The 13,254-nt window shown below is 42.7% G+C and overlaps 1 protein-coding gene across 1 annotated transcript; it reads right to left on the reverse strand.

Moving 5' to 3' along the window:
• Window positions 1–6,732: 6,732 nt before the first annotated feature.
• BMP10 (bone morphogenetic protein 10) lies at window positions 6,733–13,254 on the reverse strand. Its single transcript, XM_075174705.1, has 2 exons — window positions 12,887–13,254; window positions 6,733–9,243 (listed from the first exon to the last, which is right to left on the reverse strand). Exons 1-2 carry the CDS (start codon window positions 13,218–13,220, stop codon window positions 8,300–8,302), a joined length of 1,278 nt encoding a protein of 425 aa, XP_075030806.1. The 5' UTR covers window positions 13,221–13,254; the 3' UTR covers window positions 6,733–8,299.

The raw sequence follows: 13,254 nt of genomic DNA on the forward strand, positions 1-13,254 counted from the left end.
TAAATTGTTTGCCTCTCCTGGAGCTCATTAGTGTTGCATGCAGTGCCCTGAACAGTGTCACGGAGGAACGCGTGTGGCAGCCCCCATCAGGAAGGATGCATGCCCCACTAAGCACAGCCTACTCCTTCTGCCGTTAGCTCACTGCTCAGGGCATGTTGCTTATCTCTTATGCACTAATTAGGGTGGACAGAGGAAGCACAAGACGTGCAATCAATATTATTGGGCCAAATTTGCCGCTCATGTAAGCTGTCAATTGGCAGAGGAGTGCAAAAGAATGAGAAACGATGTAGACTAGAGAAAACCCAAGGGAAAAGGAGGGATTTCAGCAAGGAAAGCAACTGTGGTTGAGTTTATCCCTGCTTTCCCTGCAAGAATGACTTCAAAATTGGTACAAAGCTGTAAGTGAAATTTTGGATAGCAGGTTGTATTTGCATGATGTCAATGCTATTTTGTGTCTATCTCAGCAGCAACGAACTAATGTAAGCCGAAATCAAATCACTTAAACTCTTTCAACACTTGGATCAGCCCATTAGTCTCCTAACTGTGTGGGTCTCAGTTTCCTGTGGATCCCCACTCCCATTTTAACCCATGGGGGAATTAAGGTTGGGATTTCATAGTGCAGGTCTGGTGAAGAGCAAGCACAGTAAGCAATAACTGGTGAACAGTTACCAGTACTTGTAGAAAGGGTAAAGGGCTCATTTTTCCTACAGTAAGGTATTTGCTCTGCTTACAGTTCAGCTGGGTTATGTTTCAGGCTGTGGGCTTCTCTGTACCAGTATCTTGAGCCGGGCATCTAAAATCTGGTAATGATAACAGCAAATAGAGCACGTTCAGTGTTGTAGGATAACGGGTTTTGCTTTCCTACTCTCCCAAAGCTTTGCATTTCGACTTTGCCTGATTAGCCAGCGGTGACAGCTCAGGAAATGGATTCCACCAAATCTCACAACAACTGATCTAAAATGCTCTAATCTCTGGACAGATAAGGAGTTGCTACAGCAAAGCCAACGTAAACCTGGGCGCTATGGAAGGTTGGACTGTTGTTTAGTTGCTGTTGCTAGTTAGCTACTGTACTTGATTTCAGAGACCACCCTGTATTTAAACCTTCTCACTTAACTCGACACATACCTTTTCAACACCATCTGAAGCTCACATCCTGGATAGCCTCAACCACACGGAGCTGAAGGACATTGTTTGGGGAGCTATAGCGCTGCGATGAGCATCCCCTCATCCTAAAGTCGCTGCAGATACGACAGGCAGCAGCTTCTGCGAAATACAGTTATGCTAATATTGAATTAATGGTACCGCAGCTGCCCATTTAAAATAAAATAGAGCGTATTGCCTTCGTTGGTCATATCTTGGGCCATCACAGAAAATGTAATATTTGGAGCTAGGAAAAAAACCCACCCTCTTTTCAGGAAGCATTGCTCTATGTCACGGAAATCCATTCCTCTCATATCATTTCCTTTATTGCAGCCATGTTGATTGCTTTTATCCCTCATATTTCCTTTGTTTACACAAAAAATTCAACCAAAGGTCCTGCTAAGCCCTTGAAATGCTGAGCAGGAGGTTGATCAATTTGCCTTGTGAACAGAATCACATTGCGCACGTATCCAACAGTGTAAAACAAGTCAGCGAACTTCCTATTTCCAACATAAGCTCATTCGCCCTGAGCTGATTATATTGCAGTATATATGTTAGCAACACTCTTCTTTTATATTTTCTGGCATTATCCGCTCTAAAAAGTAACTCGGTTTCTTGGAATAATGCAGCCTTATCCTAACGAATTTTGCCAGCAATGCTGTGTGGTAGATGGGGATGGAAGCAGAAATTTTCACAGCTAAGCACTAGCTTAAATTCTGCTCTTATTGACATCTGAAGTGACTTGAGAGGCCGTAAATTGGCATTTACTAGCATGCATCTGAAAGCAAACGTGCTCAGTTGTTGCAGGAGATGTTACCAAGACCTCAGCAGGGTGAGCTGGACTCCCTTCCACTATTCATCTTCTTGACAAGGGTATCAAAAGGTGGACTTTTCCCTCCATTTTTATCTGGGAAAAGAAGCAGTAATTCTAACAGCTGCTCCTTCTACTGCTTTCAGCAGCCTTGCATCTCCCCAACAAGCTGCTCCTCTGTGAGAGGGACAGACATGCTACGTGCCTCGAGTCCTGCTCCCCAGGGAAGGGCTTGCAGAGACGTGGCCTGACAAAAAGGGTATCTTGCCTGTGCAAAAGCGGATGGAGAGTGATAGAGGGATGAAGGAGAGCAAAGCAGGGACGAAGGTGTGAAGGAGAGTGACACAAGATGCCTAGCAGCCAGATTTGTTCCCAAAATATGCCCAGGGTCCTGAGGTCATTTGAAAGCCTGCCCCAGTAGTGGGATGTGCAAATGAGATGGTAACTCTGATAAACCTGCCTGCCCTTTTGAAATTACTGGCTTTATGATTTATAGAAAGAGAGTTTGGTTTTGTTTTTTTTTTTAATGGATGTCTCTATTTCAGTGGGCTCGTAGTGCAAAACTTAACTTTTTCTTCTTACTGTGAAGATGATTTTAAAGAAATCCATTTGCACAGCAGTAGGTTTGACAGTCTCTTCTCATTAGGAAATGTCCAGGGGTGCTAGGCCATAAACTCAGGTCCTCTTTGGGTTACAGCTGTGCCAGCTAAATGTGTGACCAGACCTGGCCAGCCAAACCAGCTTAATAACAGCTTGTCACAAACCTGCCTCGTTTTGTCTGGAGGACGTTCAGGGTAGACACGTTTGGGGTGGCTTTCACCTGGTCTCATTCAGGTGTCTAAACTCTAGAAATTCAAGTGCATATATGTTGTCCCTTTACTTGCAGGTAAGAGAAAGGGGAGTCGCCCCGCACTGCCTCCTTACCCAATGTCAGTGCCAGAGACAGCTTGGGTGATTTCCATGCCGTGTCAAGGCTTAGCCTCAAATATGTCCCTTTTCACATCCAGGGAAATCGCACCATTACCCTATGTGGGTCAATACAGGAGAAAAAACAGATTATCTCTCCCTGAGACTTCAAAGCAGGAGATTAGAGTAAGACATGGGTCACGTTTTGTGGCTGGTTTCTGCTTTCTGCGACATAGGCACCTCCCTGACCGCTTTTCATTCCTGACGTTGCCTTTGCTGGAAATACACAGCTCTGGCCAAAATGCCTAGTCCCAGCACTAATATTCAGCAGTAATACACTCCATATAATAAACCTCTTCTTCCAAGGGGTACTGATAAGAATTTCCATTTTTAGTCGAGGGCAAATGAACCATTCAGCCTTTATTTGTTGCTGTTGCAATTGAAGAAAGAGCAGAAGCTAATTTTTTAACTTTTCCTGTAAATAGTGCATTAATGAAGACAGATGGGTCAGCAGTATAAACAAAAACTCTATCTCAAGCTAGTTTTGTTCTGGCTTTGTTTCCCAATATAGTAAGCAAACCACCACCACCCCGGTTCCCATCCTATTAACAGTGTTTGCACTCCAAATGTTGAACTGGGTTATAAGGAAGTTTAAATTAACACTGGGCTGTAGTTTTTCAAATGCTTGAAGAAGATGTTCAAGTGCCAGGAAATCTTTCTCTCTCTCTTTTTTTTTTTCCCCCCCTAAAAGAATTATAGATTTTGCTGGGGTTTGGCTCAGTGTGTTTCACAGAAAATACTTAACCAAACCTCTCCCATTGTGCTATAGGTAAGCCAGGCACCAAACTGCCCGTGGCTGTTAAAAACTGCAGGATCCTTTGATATTTCTAGACTGCTGGAGGTTCCGGTTTGCTTTGCTCTCTGAGCAGTGTAAGAAGGGCAGTGCAATAGTTGGAGCTTGCGAGAAGAAGATGGGCATAGGTTTTTGGCTGCTGCTTTGGATCATCGTTGCTTTGGCAGATGATTTTTCCTAAGTGACCTCAGTTTTGGGGAGGTTGATCCTCATGCCTTTAGCTCCAGAGTTGTTGCTCACCTGGCAAGGCCCACTGGCTTTGGAAAGAGGCATGTGTCCACAATATTCCGGAATATTTTTTTTCCCCAAAGAGTGACATTTGGGCACCTCCAAATGGGAGCAGCACGAGCCAGCACCACGCTGCTGTCATCCAGCAAACAGGCGCTGCTAGGGAGAGGGGGTGCCCTGCTTTGCTGCCAGAAGAGCGTGGGGCTCTGCCCCTCCTGCCCAGGCTCCTCAGACCGCTCCCAAGAGCCAATCTGCCCAGAGCAAGGGGGCTGGCAGGGCTGGGGCAGCGGTGGCAGAAAAAGCCACCGCTTTAACGCTCAAAAAGACGGGAATCTGTACTTTCAATCAGCTACGCAGGGCACTGCAGAGTGAGCCTGCACTCCAGGGATCACACCCAAGAAAGGTATAATGCAAGAAAGATTTGGGGAGAAATCTATTTGAGGAATTTTAGTGAAAGTGCTAAGAAATATGGATCATTTAAAGGAACCTCAAACTTCCAAGTGCTTCGTGAAATCTGGCATTGGTGCTGAGTGTTTGCACAGGCGACACAGCTGTCATGATTTCTTCAAAGGCCAAGAAATCAGTAAGAGGTCTTGAAGTTCATGCTCTTCTGGAGGCATCGTGTGTGTTGATTTAAGAGCAGCAATCCAAGACCAAAGCTCTTCCCTCAACTCCCTCGCTGATATGTTATCCGGGCTCTTTCTCTCTTTGTATCATTTGTTTCTGCTCCCACCCTTTTGCCTGTCCTGTCTATTTAGACTGCAAGCACTGCCTGGCATTTTATACAGCATCCAGCAAAAAAGGGGCTTCACACCTGCTTACGTTTTCTTACACATATTCAGTTAGAAACAGATGAAAACAAAAATCCAACTGATATTGATGATTTCAGTGAGACAGGGTTGCTGCCTCCTTTAGTTGCATGCAATAATTCAGAGATGGATTGGTGGATGGATGGATGGATGGATGGAAAGATAGATACTTCTATACTGAAGCCATATTTTTCCAAACCTTTCTAAAATTGATTTGCGCTTGTAAGATTTAAGTCAAGCATCTGCTAGCATGTTGATATAAAACAGATCAGAAATGAAAGCAAAATCAATGCACACTACTATTTAATGTGAAAAATAAATTCTTTTAGAAACAGAAGAAGTCACAGTAGTAATGTGAGTGGATGGATGGATGAATGGATGGATGGAAGGAAGGAAGGAAGGAGTGAGTAGAGAAACAAAGAAAATGAAAACACGCAGTGGAATATTTTTTTAGGAACTTGTCGCTGACGTTACCAGCACTTACAGCTTGGTAGCCCCTGGCTCTTCTCATGCACTCACCATATTATTTGTGAGTGTCATATCTATATGGACAGGTGTATTTAAAGCCAAGCACTTCTGAGTTTGCAGAAACAATCTTAATTTGCTACTTAGGAAAGCTCTTTATAAAATAACTGTGTCTATTTTTTTTGGTGCTATTTTGCCTGCTCTCTGCTGTCTAACTGCATGAATACCCAGCAAATATCTTTGCATAGTTATATTCAAAGGTAAGGTGAAAGTAAAGTAAGGTCTTGCTCACAAAGCAGGCATGCAATCCTAACAGACACACATTAATAAATGAAATACCATTCTCAATAGTTCTAATCTCAGGTTATGAACAGCATAGGTGCAGCTGAAGGATTCAAGAGATGCTCAGTTTTCTCCCAAAATAGCACAATAGGATACATCTCATGCTTCATGGTTTTTCACCACAAACTCTGGCTGAAATCCTCTTCAATCAGCAGTACAGTCCTTGTTTCTTTATAAAGAAAAGTTACTAATATCAAAAGACTGGCTGGCGCCTAACTCTAAAAACCTATCATTGATATTTTTACTGATCTTGTAAAAATTCACACGTGCAGGTTTACTAACTGCATGATAAAATTACACGCCAACCCACATTTGTATTGTACTGTGATACACTATATACTATCTGCTCTACTACAACAAATCTCTGGCAATAAAAGAGTGCGAAGGCAGCCACTCTGCTTTGCTACACGATCACTTGAAAATTTATAGTGATAATGGGCGATTACAGTGGGTTACTTATTTTTAAGGCACAGGTCTTCTTACAGAAATGTTGGTACTGTTTAGTAAAGGACAGTGGTGCAAAAAGCACGCTGGTCAGATCACTGCCACGGGAACAGTCGCAGAAAAGAGATGATAAAAGCAAATGTCGGATTATCTCCCTAATGCTGGATTATCACTCCTAACAAGGGGAATGGTTTGTCTTGGCAAATGGCTTCATAAGAATTGTGGATAGTTTTGAAAGGATCTGTGTGGTCACACTTCAACCGTTGGCTGCTGCAGTTCATGTCAGCAGAGCAAAATATCACACCTCTTACGAATTTCTTTTAACGTGCCATTAACCACAGACTAAGATTGCAGCGTAGCTCAGGGGAAAGGTCTGTGAGCGGTGTCAGTCACTCACAGGGTGAGATCTGTAGGAGGCATAAAACCATATAGCCCCATGGCGCAGCCCACTATCTGGAGACAGGCAGCACGAGTGGAGACTGCATAACTCTACAATAAACTACATGGCTGACCACTTAAAGCAATGATACCCCTGCAAGAGTAGTTATACATTGGACAAGACCATACGTGCTCCAGAGTGCTATTTAAATCACCGCAGTGAGTGAACAGTTCTGTAAGCAAGGGAGAGAACTGTGGTATACGGTATTTACAAATATCTAGGGGAGAAAAAAAATCAGCAAACCCAATCTCTGTGCAGCACAACTCAACAGAGAGATTCCACGTAAAATAGGATTGGTACAAGGTTTTATCCAGTGGGATTACACACAAGCACAAAAATAAAACATTCTGTATTCTACATTATATTACAAAGGCAGGCAGTCAATAAATAGGTCAATAAATTATGGGAAGCACAGAAGAGTATGTGTGAAAATAGGTGAAACTGGTTTTAGTTGGTGCATGATAAAGTCTTTCGTGTTCATTCCCATGAAGTGTTAGAGTGATTCTTTCAAAGACCCTTATCGCTTCCAGGGACGATAACTTTCCCTTAAAAGTGTAAAACAGATGCAGGGACAGTACAGTAGGCTCCGGTACAGGCTAAAAGAGTCAACATCACTTACACTTTCCCAAGAATCTGACAAATTTGCAGCTTAGTATAAATAAAGTGACGGGTCTATTGTTTCTCAGCTCCGACACCTTCTTATCACCACGATTTGTTGCAGAAGAGTGGCGGAAACATGGCATGTGACTCCATCATATATAGTTTAAGTGGGGGGGGGGCAATACCTTTATGAATTGACAATTTCAGCACATACATAAAGGAAAGATCCTCTCTATCTAGCTGGCACAAAGGGGTTTCCTTTTCTGTCTAGCTCTATGCAGACTAAATGCAATACTACTTGGCTGTTTGAATTGGATTACGTAGCTGTATTGTAGGCAATTCACTGGACTGGGTAGGGGGACAAATTTCTTAGCTGGTATAAACCGGTACAATTTCAAGGATTCAGGAAATTTACTGCACTTATTTCTGCCACCTAAAGCTCTGTCCCTTGAGAGACAACACATGGCTAACGCAACAAAGCCAGCGCTGCTTTACACAGGGTGCTTTTGTAATAAACACGCACAGGGGGAATTTCTTGCCATTGTACATCAGAGCACCGCACAAGCCTGGCATTGCTCCTGGGCCCATTGCTTTACTAAGAAAGACGGGAAAGGGAATGGTTCCCTTCCGCGCCAGATGCCAAATCATCCCTGCTAGTCACCTTTAACTGAGACAGGGAAAGATTAAAGAAAGGATTAAGAAAAAAAGGAAAAAAGTCTATCACCTTGTTGTGCCTTAGTGATTTAGGAGCTTGCGAATTATCGGGACTGAAGATCTACAGAGATAAATTAAAAAAAAAATGAGCATGTAAAGATCTTTATAAAGATTTTGCACAAAACTAAACAACCTAGGTGTGTATTGCCCATAGCTCACCTATCTTTAATAGCTCTGGAAATCCCTATTGATGCCAATCAACATTCATAAAGTACAAAAATATGCCTTTATTTCTGTGAATTTGAATGTGCCCCTTTGGCACAAAGAACCCTCCCAAACAATCCAATGATCTGCTCTACGCCCTGATAGGAAGAGAGACTCGGTCACAATTTGGACAGCAAAGAACAGCAAGAAGCAAGCAATGGAACAAAATATACATTCCCTACGGTCGTACGACTTGCCCATTCCCCATAACAGGAAACATACAATTATCTGTACATGCCTCATTAAATAACCTTATTAAATAGGAAATCTGAAATGTACAAATTTACAGACTGAATCATTAAATACTTCCCCTGTGCACTCCCCTGTGCATGCGTTCCCTGCTACTATCTGCAGCCACACTCTGATACCACCATGCCTTCGTATTTGAACTTGTAGGTGACCACCCCTGCATCTAAGTACAGAATAGAGATGGGATCGAGTTTGGTGGGCACGCAGCAGGCCTTGGAGGCTTTCTGGGGATTCTTCAGGTGAACCAAAGTCTGGACAATGGCATGTTTCGTTGGTGTGACGTGCTCTGTTAAGGGGTAGGCGCACACTCCGTGGCACTCGTAAGCTTCATATCCCGCCGGGGCGATGATCCAGGAATCCCAGCCAATCTCCTTGAAATCTATGTAGAGTGGAGTCTTTTTACAGTAGTTGCCTTTTGCGTTCCTCCGGATTCGGGCAGTAGAGTCGTAAATGATGTTGGAGCGCATCTGGAGCAGCGCCTCCTCACCAGGCTGGCCATGGAAATTGCCAACCTCCAGGTTCTCCAAGTCCAGGAGCTGCTCATGGTCTATCATTTCATTCAGCTCTTGCTTCTCCTCTTTTTTGTCATTGCTTTGGTCATCAGAGAACACAATCAATAGGGGCACATGCTTAGCCTCAGAGTTGATGTCGATATCGAGCTTCCCCTCTCCTCTCTGCTCCTCCCCTTCCTCGCTCTCTATATGAACTTCCAGCCGGTGTGTGGTCAGTCCTGCCCTTCGCCAACGCCTAATGGCTTCGGTGACCTCGAAGCTCTCCCACTCGCTGCTCGTGCCATAGACCTGCCTGGACGCCAATGCCACTGTCTTTTTCTCTTCTCCTACCCCCATATGGTCATTTTCCAGCACTTCAAAAATGGTGACCTTCCGGTCAAGCCCATCGTAGAGCATTTGGTCCCGCTCCACCAAGGTGTAGAGCCTCAGCTCTGCCATGGTGATTTCTTCATGGTGAGGGATGGAAACATTGAATAGAAGAGGGTATTTCCGAACTCCTGTAACACCAATAGGGTGGGAAGCCAAGTCTGGAAACGACAAAGATCAAATATTTTAGAAGGGTCAATACATCCAGCAACACATGCACCAAAGATCATCCGACATGTTTTGCATTGCTTGGTTTCAGTCGAGCAGTTCCAGGAGAGTGTTTTTTCATCATTTCCCAAGACTGTACTGGGAAAAAAGGCCGACTTTATTTTAGATGTCTAAGGATAGCAAGATCCCAGACATAAAGACATAAAGACCATAAACCTGGATTTATAGATTCTCCTTCTATCCCCATACCTTCCAGGGACTTCCTTGTCACCTGGAAGGATTACATATTAAAAATGTGTTGCCTAATACCGAAATACAAATCACTTCTAGGTTGCTGCACAGCAACTATTTAATAAACGAGGAAAAACATTCATCAGTGTAGGAGAGGAAGGGAAGAAGGATATGGCACTGGAGTGAACATGAGATGGGCCAACATATAAGCTGCATATGCAAGAACAGCAGGCTGTATCTATGTCTGCTTAGCGTTTCTGTGCTAGCAAGTATTCCCTTCTGCGGAAACATCCCTCAGAAACTGAAAGGGCCGAACACTAAGGGAGGAAAAGTTGCTTTGGAAGATGTAAAGGCTCCTCCTTAGGAAAAGCAGGTGGTGAACATCCAGTGTGAATTGCCAATCAACAGAAATCCTGCCACAGGCTCAATGGGCTTCAAGTGAGCAGTCAAACAGCTGTACTTAGCCAGGCACTTTTGGCAGCTTTAGTTAATAAAACATTTAAGAAGTACATAATATCTGCTCGTCAGTCAGGCTGTCTGTCCTATCTGCATTGTTTGTTTATACATAGGCAATATGCATTTCTTCACACAATGCAGGAATCTTAGCTAATGATTGTGGTTTTGTTGCTGAATTACTGTGCTGTCTCCTTGTAACTCAGAAGATAGATTAGAACATAGAGACTATGGGTAACATTCCTGCAAAGGCAAACTACTTGCGATCTATTACTATCTTCATCTCTGACTTCTCGAATTTTGATATGTTTGTAGAAAAATGACACTGATAAAGCTGCAAGTATTGGCCATGCTCCATCAGTGCACTTAAGCAAGTAGTTAACTTAAGCACGTGACTTGTCCTACTTAATTTCAGTTTTGAGGCACCTGCCTTTTTCTTTTTTTCCATTTTGCACTTTCATCTGTTCATAAATAAAAAAAAAGAGGGGTTATTCTGCTTGCATTTCCCTACCTGCCAATTGATATTCTCTACCTGAATATGCTCTGCACCGCGCCAGGGTAGCAGCAGATCGTGAGCTGAAAGACAATGCTATTCAAGCTTAGCTATAATCTCCATACTGGAAGTAATCCTTGGGATTTCCTAGACCTTCATACACTAAAGCAAGTCTGCAGTGATTACACATAATGACAGGGTGGAGAAATGCCACCTGACCATAGAGAAGATGAGTACAAGTGGAGGCAGGGGAAGGCCACACGATATGTAAGAAGCCGGGTGAGCACTAGCAGGGCATGAGAAGTGATCATTTCTAAGTCAGGATGTGACTTGCTTTTTAGCTATGAAGTCCATAGGGTGAAATATCTCCTACTGTTATACCAGTACAGCCCTAGGAGGGTCAGAAAGGGAGATCTGGAGTCCACAGGAAAAGAAAAATTTCCCTTAAGACCTTTATTCAAGTTTTAAGAACTGATTACAGCCTGATTTACAACGGAGACGTTACGGTCCATGCGTTAAAACAGAGCTACTTCCAGCCATGCAGCATGTTGTATTTCTATAATGTTCTTGTAACAAATTTAATAAAGGATTTAATAGATTATAATGAAACTACCATTACTGTCAATTTTCAGTAGGAAGGTAAGCAAAAAAATTCCATGCTATGATCTGTTTCTGCCGTCCTGATCATTGCAAGTAATTAATTTCTCTATCAAAAGAGCTCTTCAGCATGAAATGGATGCTTCTTAGTTATACAGACTTTCAAGACCCATAACAAACATTAATTGCATAGTCCCTCTAACTGCATGCATTTATGAAGCTGCCTGAACACCGGCAGTCTCACTTTGCATCTTGCTGTTTCCAATTGGAAGAGGCGAGAAAAATACTGAAATGACAGAAAGTTAAGCCAAGTTTACTCTATCGGGTGCAGAACTTCTGCAGTGATGAAATAGGCATCAAACATCATGGTTACAGAAAGGCACAGAACTGCAAACTGCTACATGTATTACTGACAAAAGGTCAGCCTGTACCATTTGCAAAGCTGCAAACCTGAAAGAATTTCAGTTTTGCCAATGGAATGATTTCAGATTTACGTCACTAAACCACACTGTATTTTATTCTTTAGCATACTGTACTTGGCAATTTTTATCCCATTTATTTTTTCCAAATAGTGCAACATGAGAAAAGAACAACATTCATTCCTGCATGTGTCTTCATTTATGCTGATGAGCAGTGACAGGCAGGGCTGTTCAGATGAGTAACTGCTCACCAGTAGGCCTAACTGGTTTGCCACCAACCCCTCAATAAATTTCTCCACGCTGGAGAAAAGAGTATGTCAAGATTTAAACCACAAGTCTCTTCAAATCAGAAACACGTTGCTGGTAAAGAGTGCCTGGGCCTGGCAGAAGGACAGAGCAGAAGAGAGGTTTTGGAGTCTCTCCTTGCATCTTACTGTGTTGCAAAACTGAAATGACTTGCACGTAGCCTCTCCTTATAGTTCGTCATTTCGAAATTGCAAATGTTAGAAAAAATCAATAGTGACTCTGTACTTCATTAATTAGACTAACGAAGGATGAGAGAAGCACCACGGCAGTTTGAATAGTTGTACGTACCCCTGAGTAGTTAAAATGAATCAAAGCACTTGTATTTGCCAAGTGGAGTAATCGGTATTTGGAAATGATTAGTTGAAAAAATGTTTTTAACATAAAACCTGTATTGGTACAAACAGGTATTGACAAACTATTGAATGTTTGCACTGGAACATTATCTTGTCCTTGTTGAACTGAGAGGAAATGCTGAACAGAAACATATAGGGAAACTACCTACGGTCACAATTAGGCTTCTTCAGCTTTTTTTTTTTTTTAAATAGGAAATATTCTAGTCTTCCAAAGTAGAACCTAAGGATTATCCAAAATTATGCTTCACACGTTTCTATGTATTTGCTGAACTATGCCCAGATGCCAAAGGAAGAAAACGTTACAAATCCCATAAGGATCAATAGTGAGAGGATATTAATAGAAAGCTGTATTTGATTAAGCTCATAATAGGAAAATATTGCACCTTTGAACAGCGTGTAAAAATATTTCTTGCCTTAATTTCAAATATTACTTAAGGTATCCATTTGAAAAACCAATCAGGTAATTGCAAATGACGTGCGTCATTATGGGAATAATGAAAGAGATGCACTTAAATTATACTTGGTGCTGCCCAAACATTAAAGAAACATCTTCCCCCAAAACCTTACAGTCTCAAAAGCAAAGGAGAAGGGATCTACCTCACAAGAAGTGGGATCTGGGTAACCATGGTACATGCAGTGTTAGCTGCCTATTTCCAACGCGTCCTCGCTGAAAGGCTTTTTTTCCCCTGGTGCGGTTCATGCTCCACGCCAGGTAAATACATTTCACAATGACTACAAAGATGCTCATTTCTATTTACTTCTCCTAGAGATGCACATATCTTACCTTCATTTTTGAAGCTCCTAATAATATTTGCGGATGGCATAGATGTCCTATCGGTGGCAAACCTGTTGTACAGCTCTAGCATGTACTCTGGCGGATCCACCTTAGCCGTTTCATGCAGGGGAATGTCAGAGAGGTTCAATGTCTTCAAAAATTCATTTTTCATATTCTGAAGCAGCGTGTTGAAATCAACACCATCCTGCTCGGAGAGAATCTCGTCGAAAAGAGGCACGTCTTCCTCCAAGGAAGAGTGCTCCAAGCTCAGGATGGGACTGCAAGCGGCAAGGTGAACGAAGAGACAGAGGACAGCCCACAGCTGGAGGACTACAGAATCCATGACTTCGCCTAAGCCTCCAACCGCACTCAACAAG

This window comes from Calonectris borealis, chromosome 27 (genome assembly GCF_964195595.1).
Source record: "Calonectris borealis chromosome 27, bCalBor7.hap1.2, whole genome shotgun sequence".
Classification (NCBI taxonomy): domain Eukaryota; kingdom Metazoa; phylum Chordata; class Aves; order Procellariiformes; family Procellariidae; genus Calonectris; species Calonectris borealis.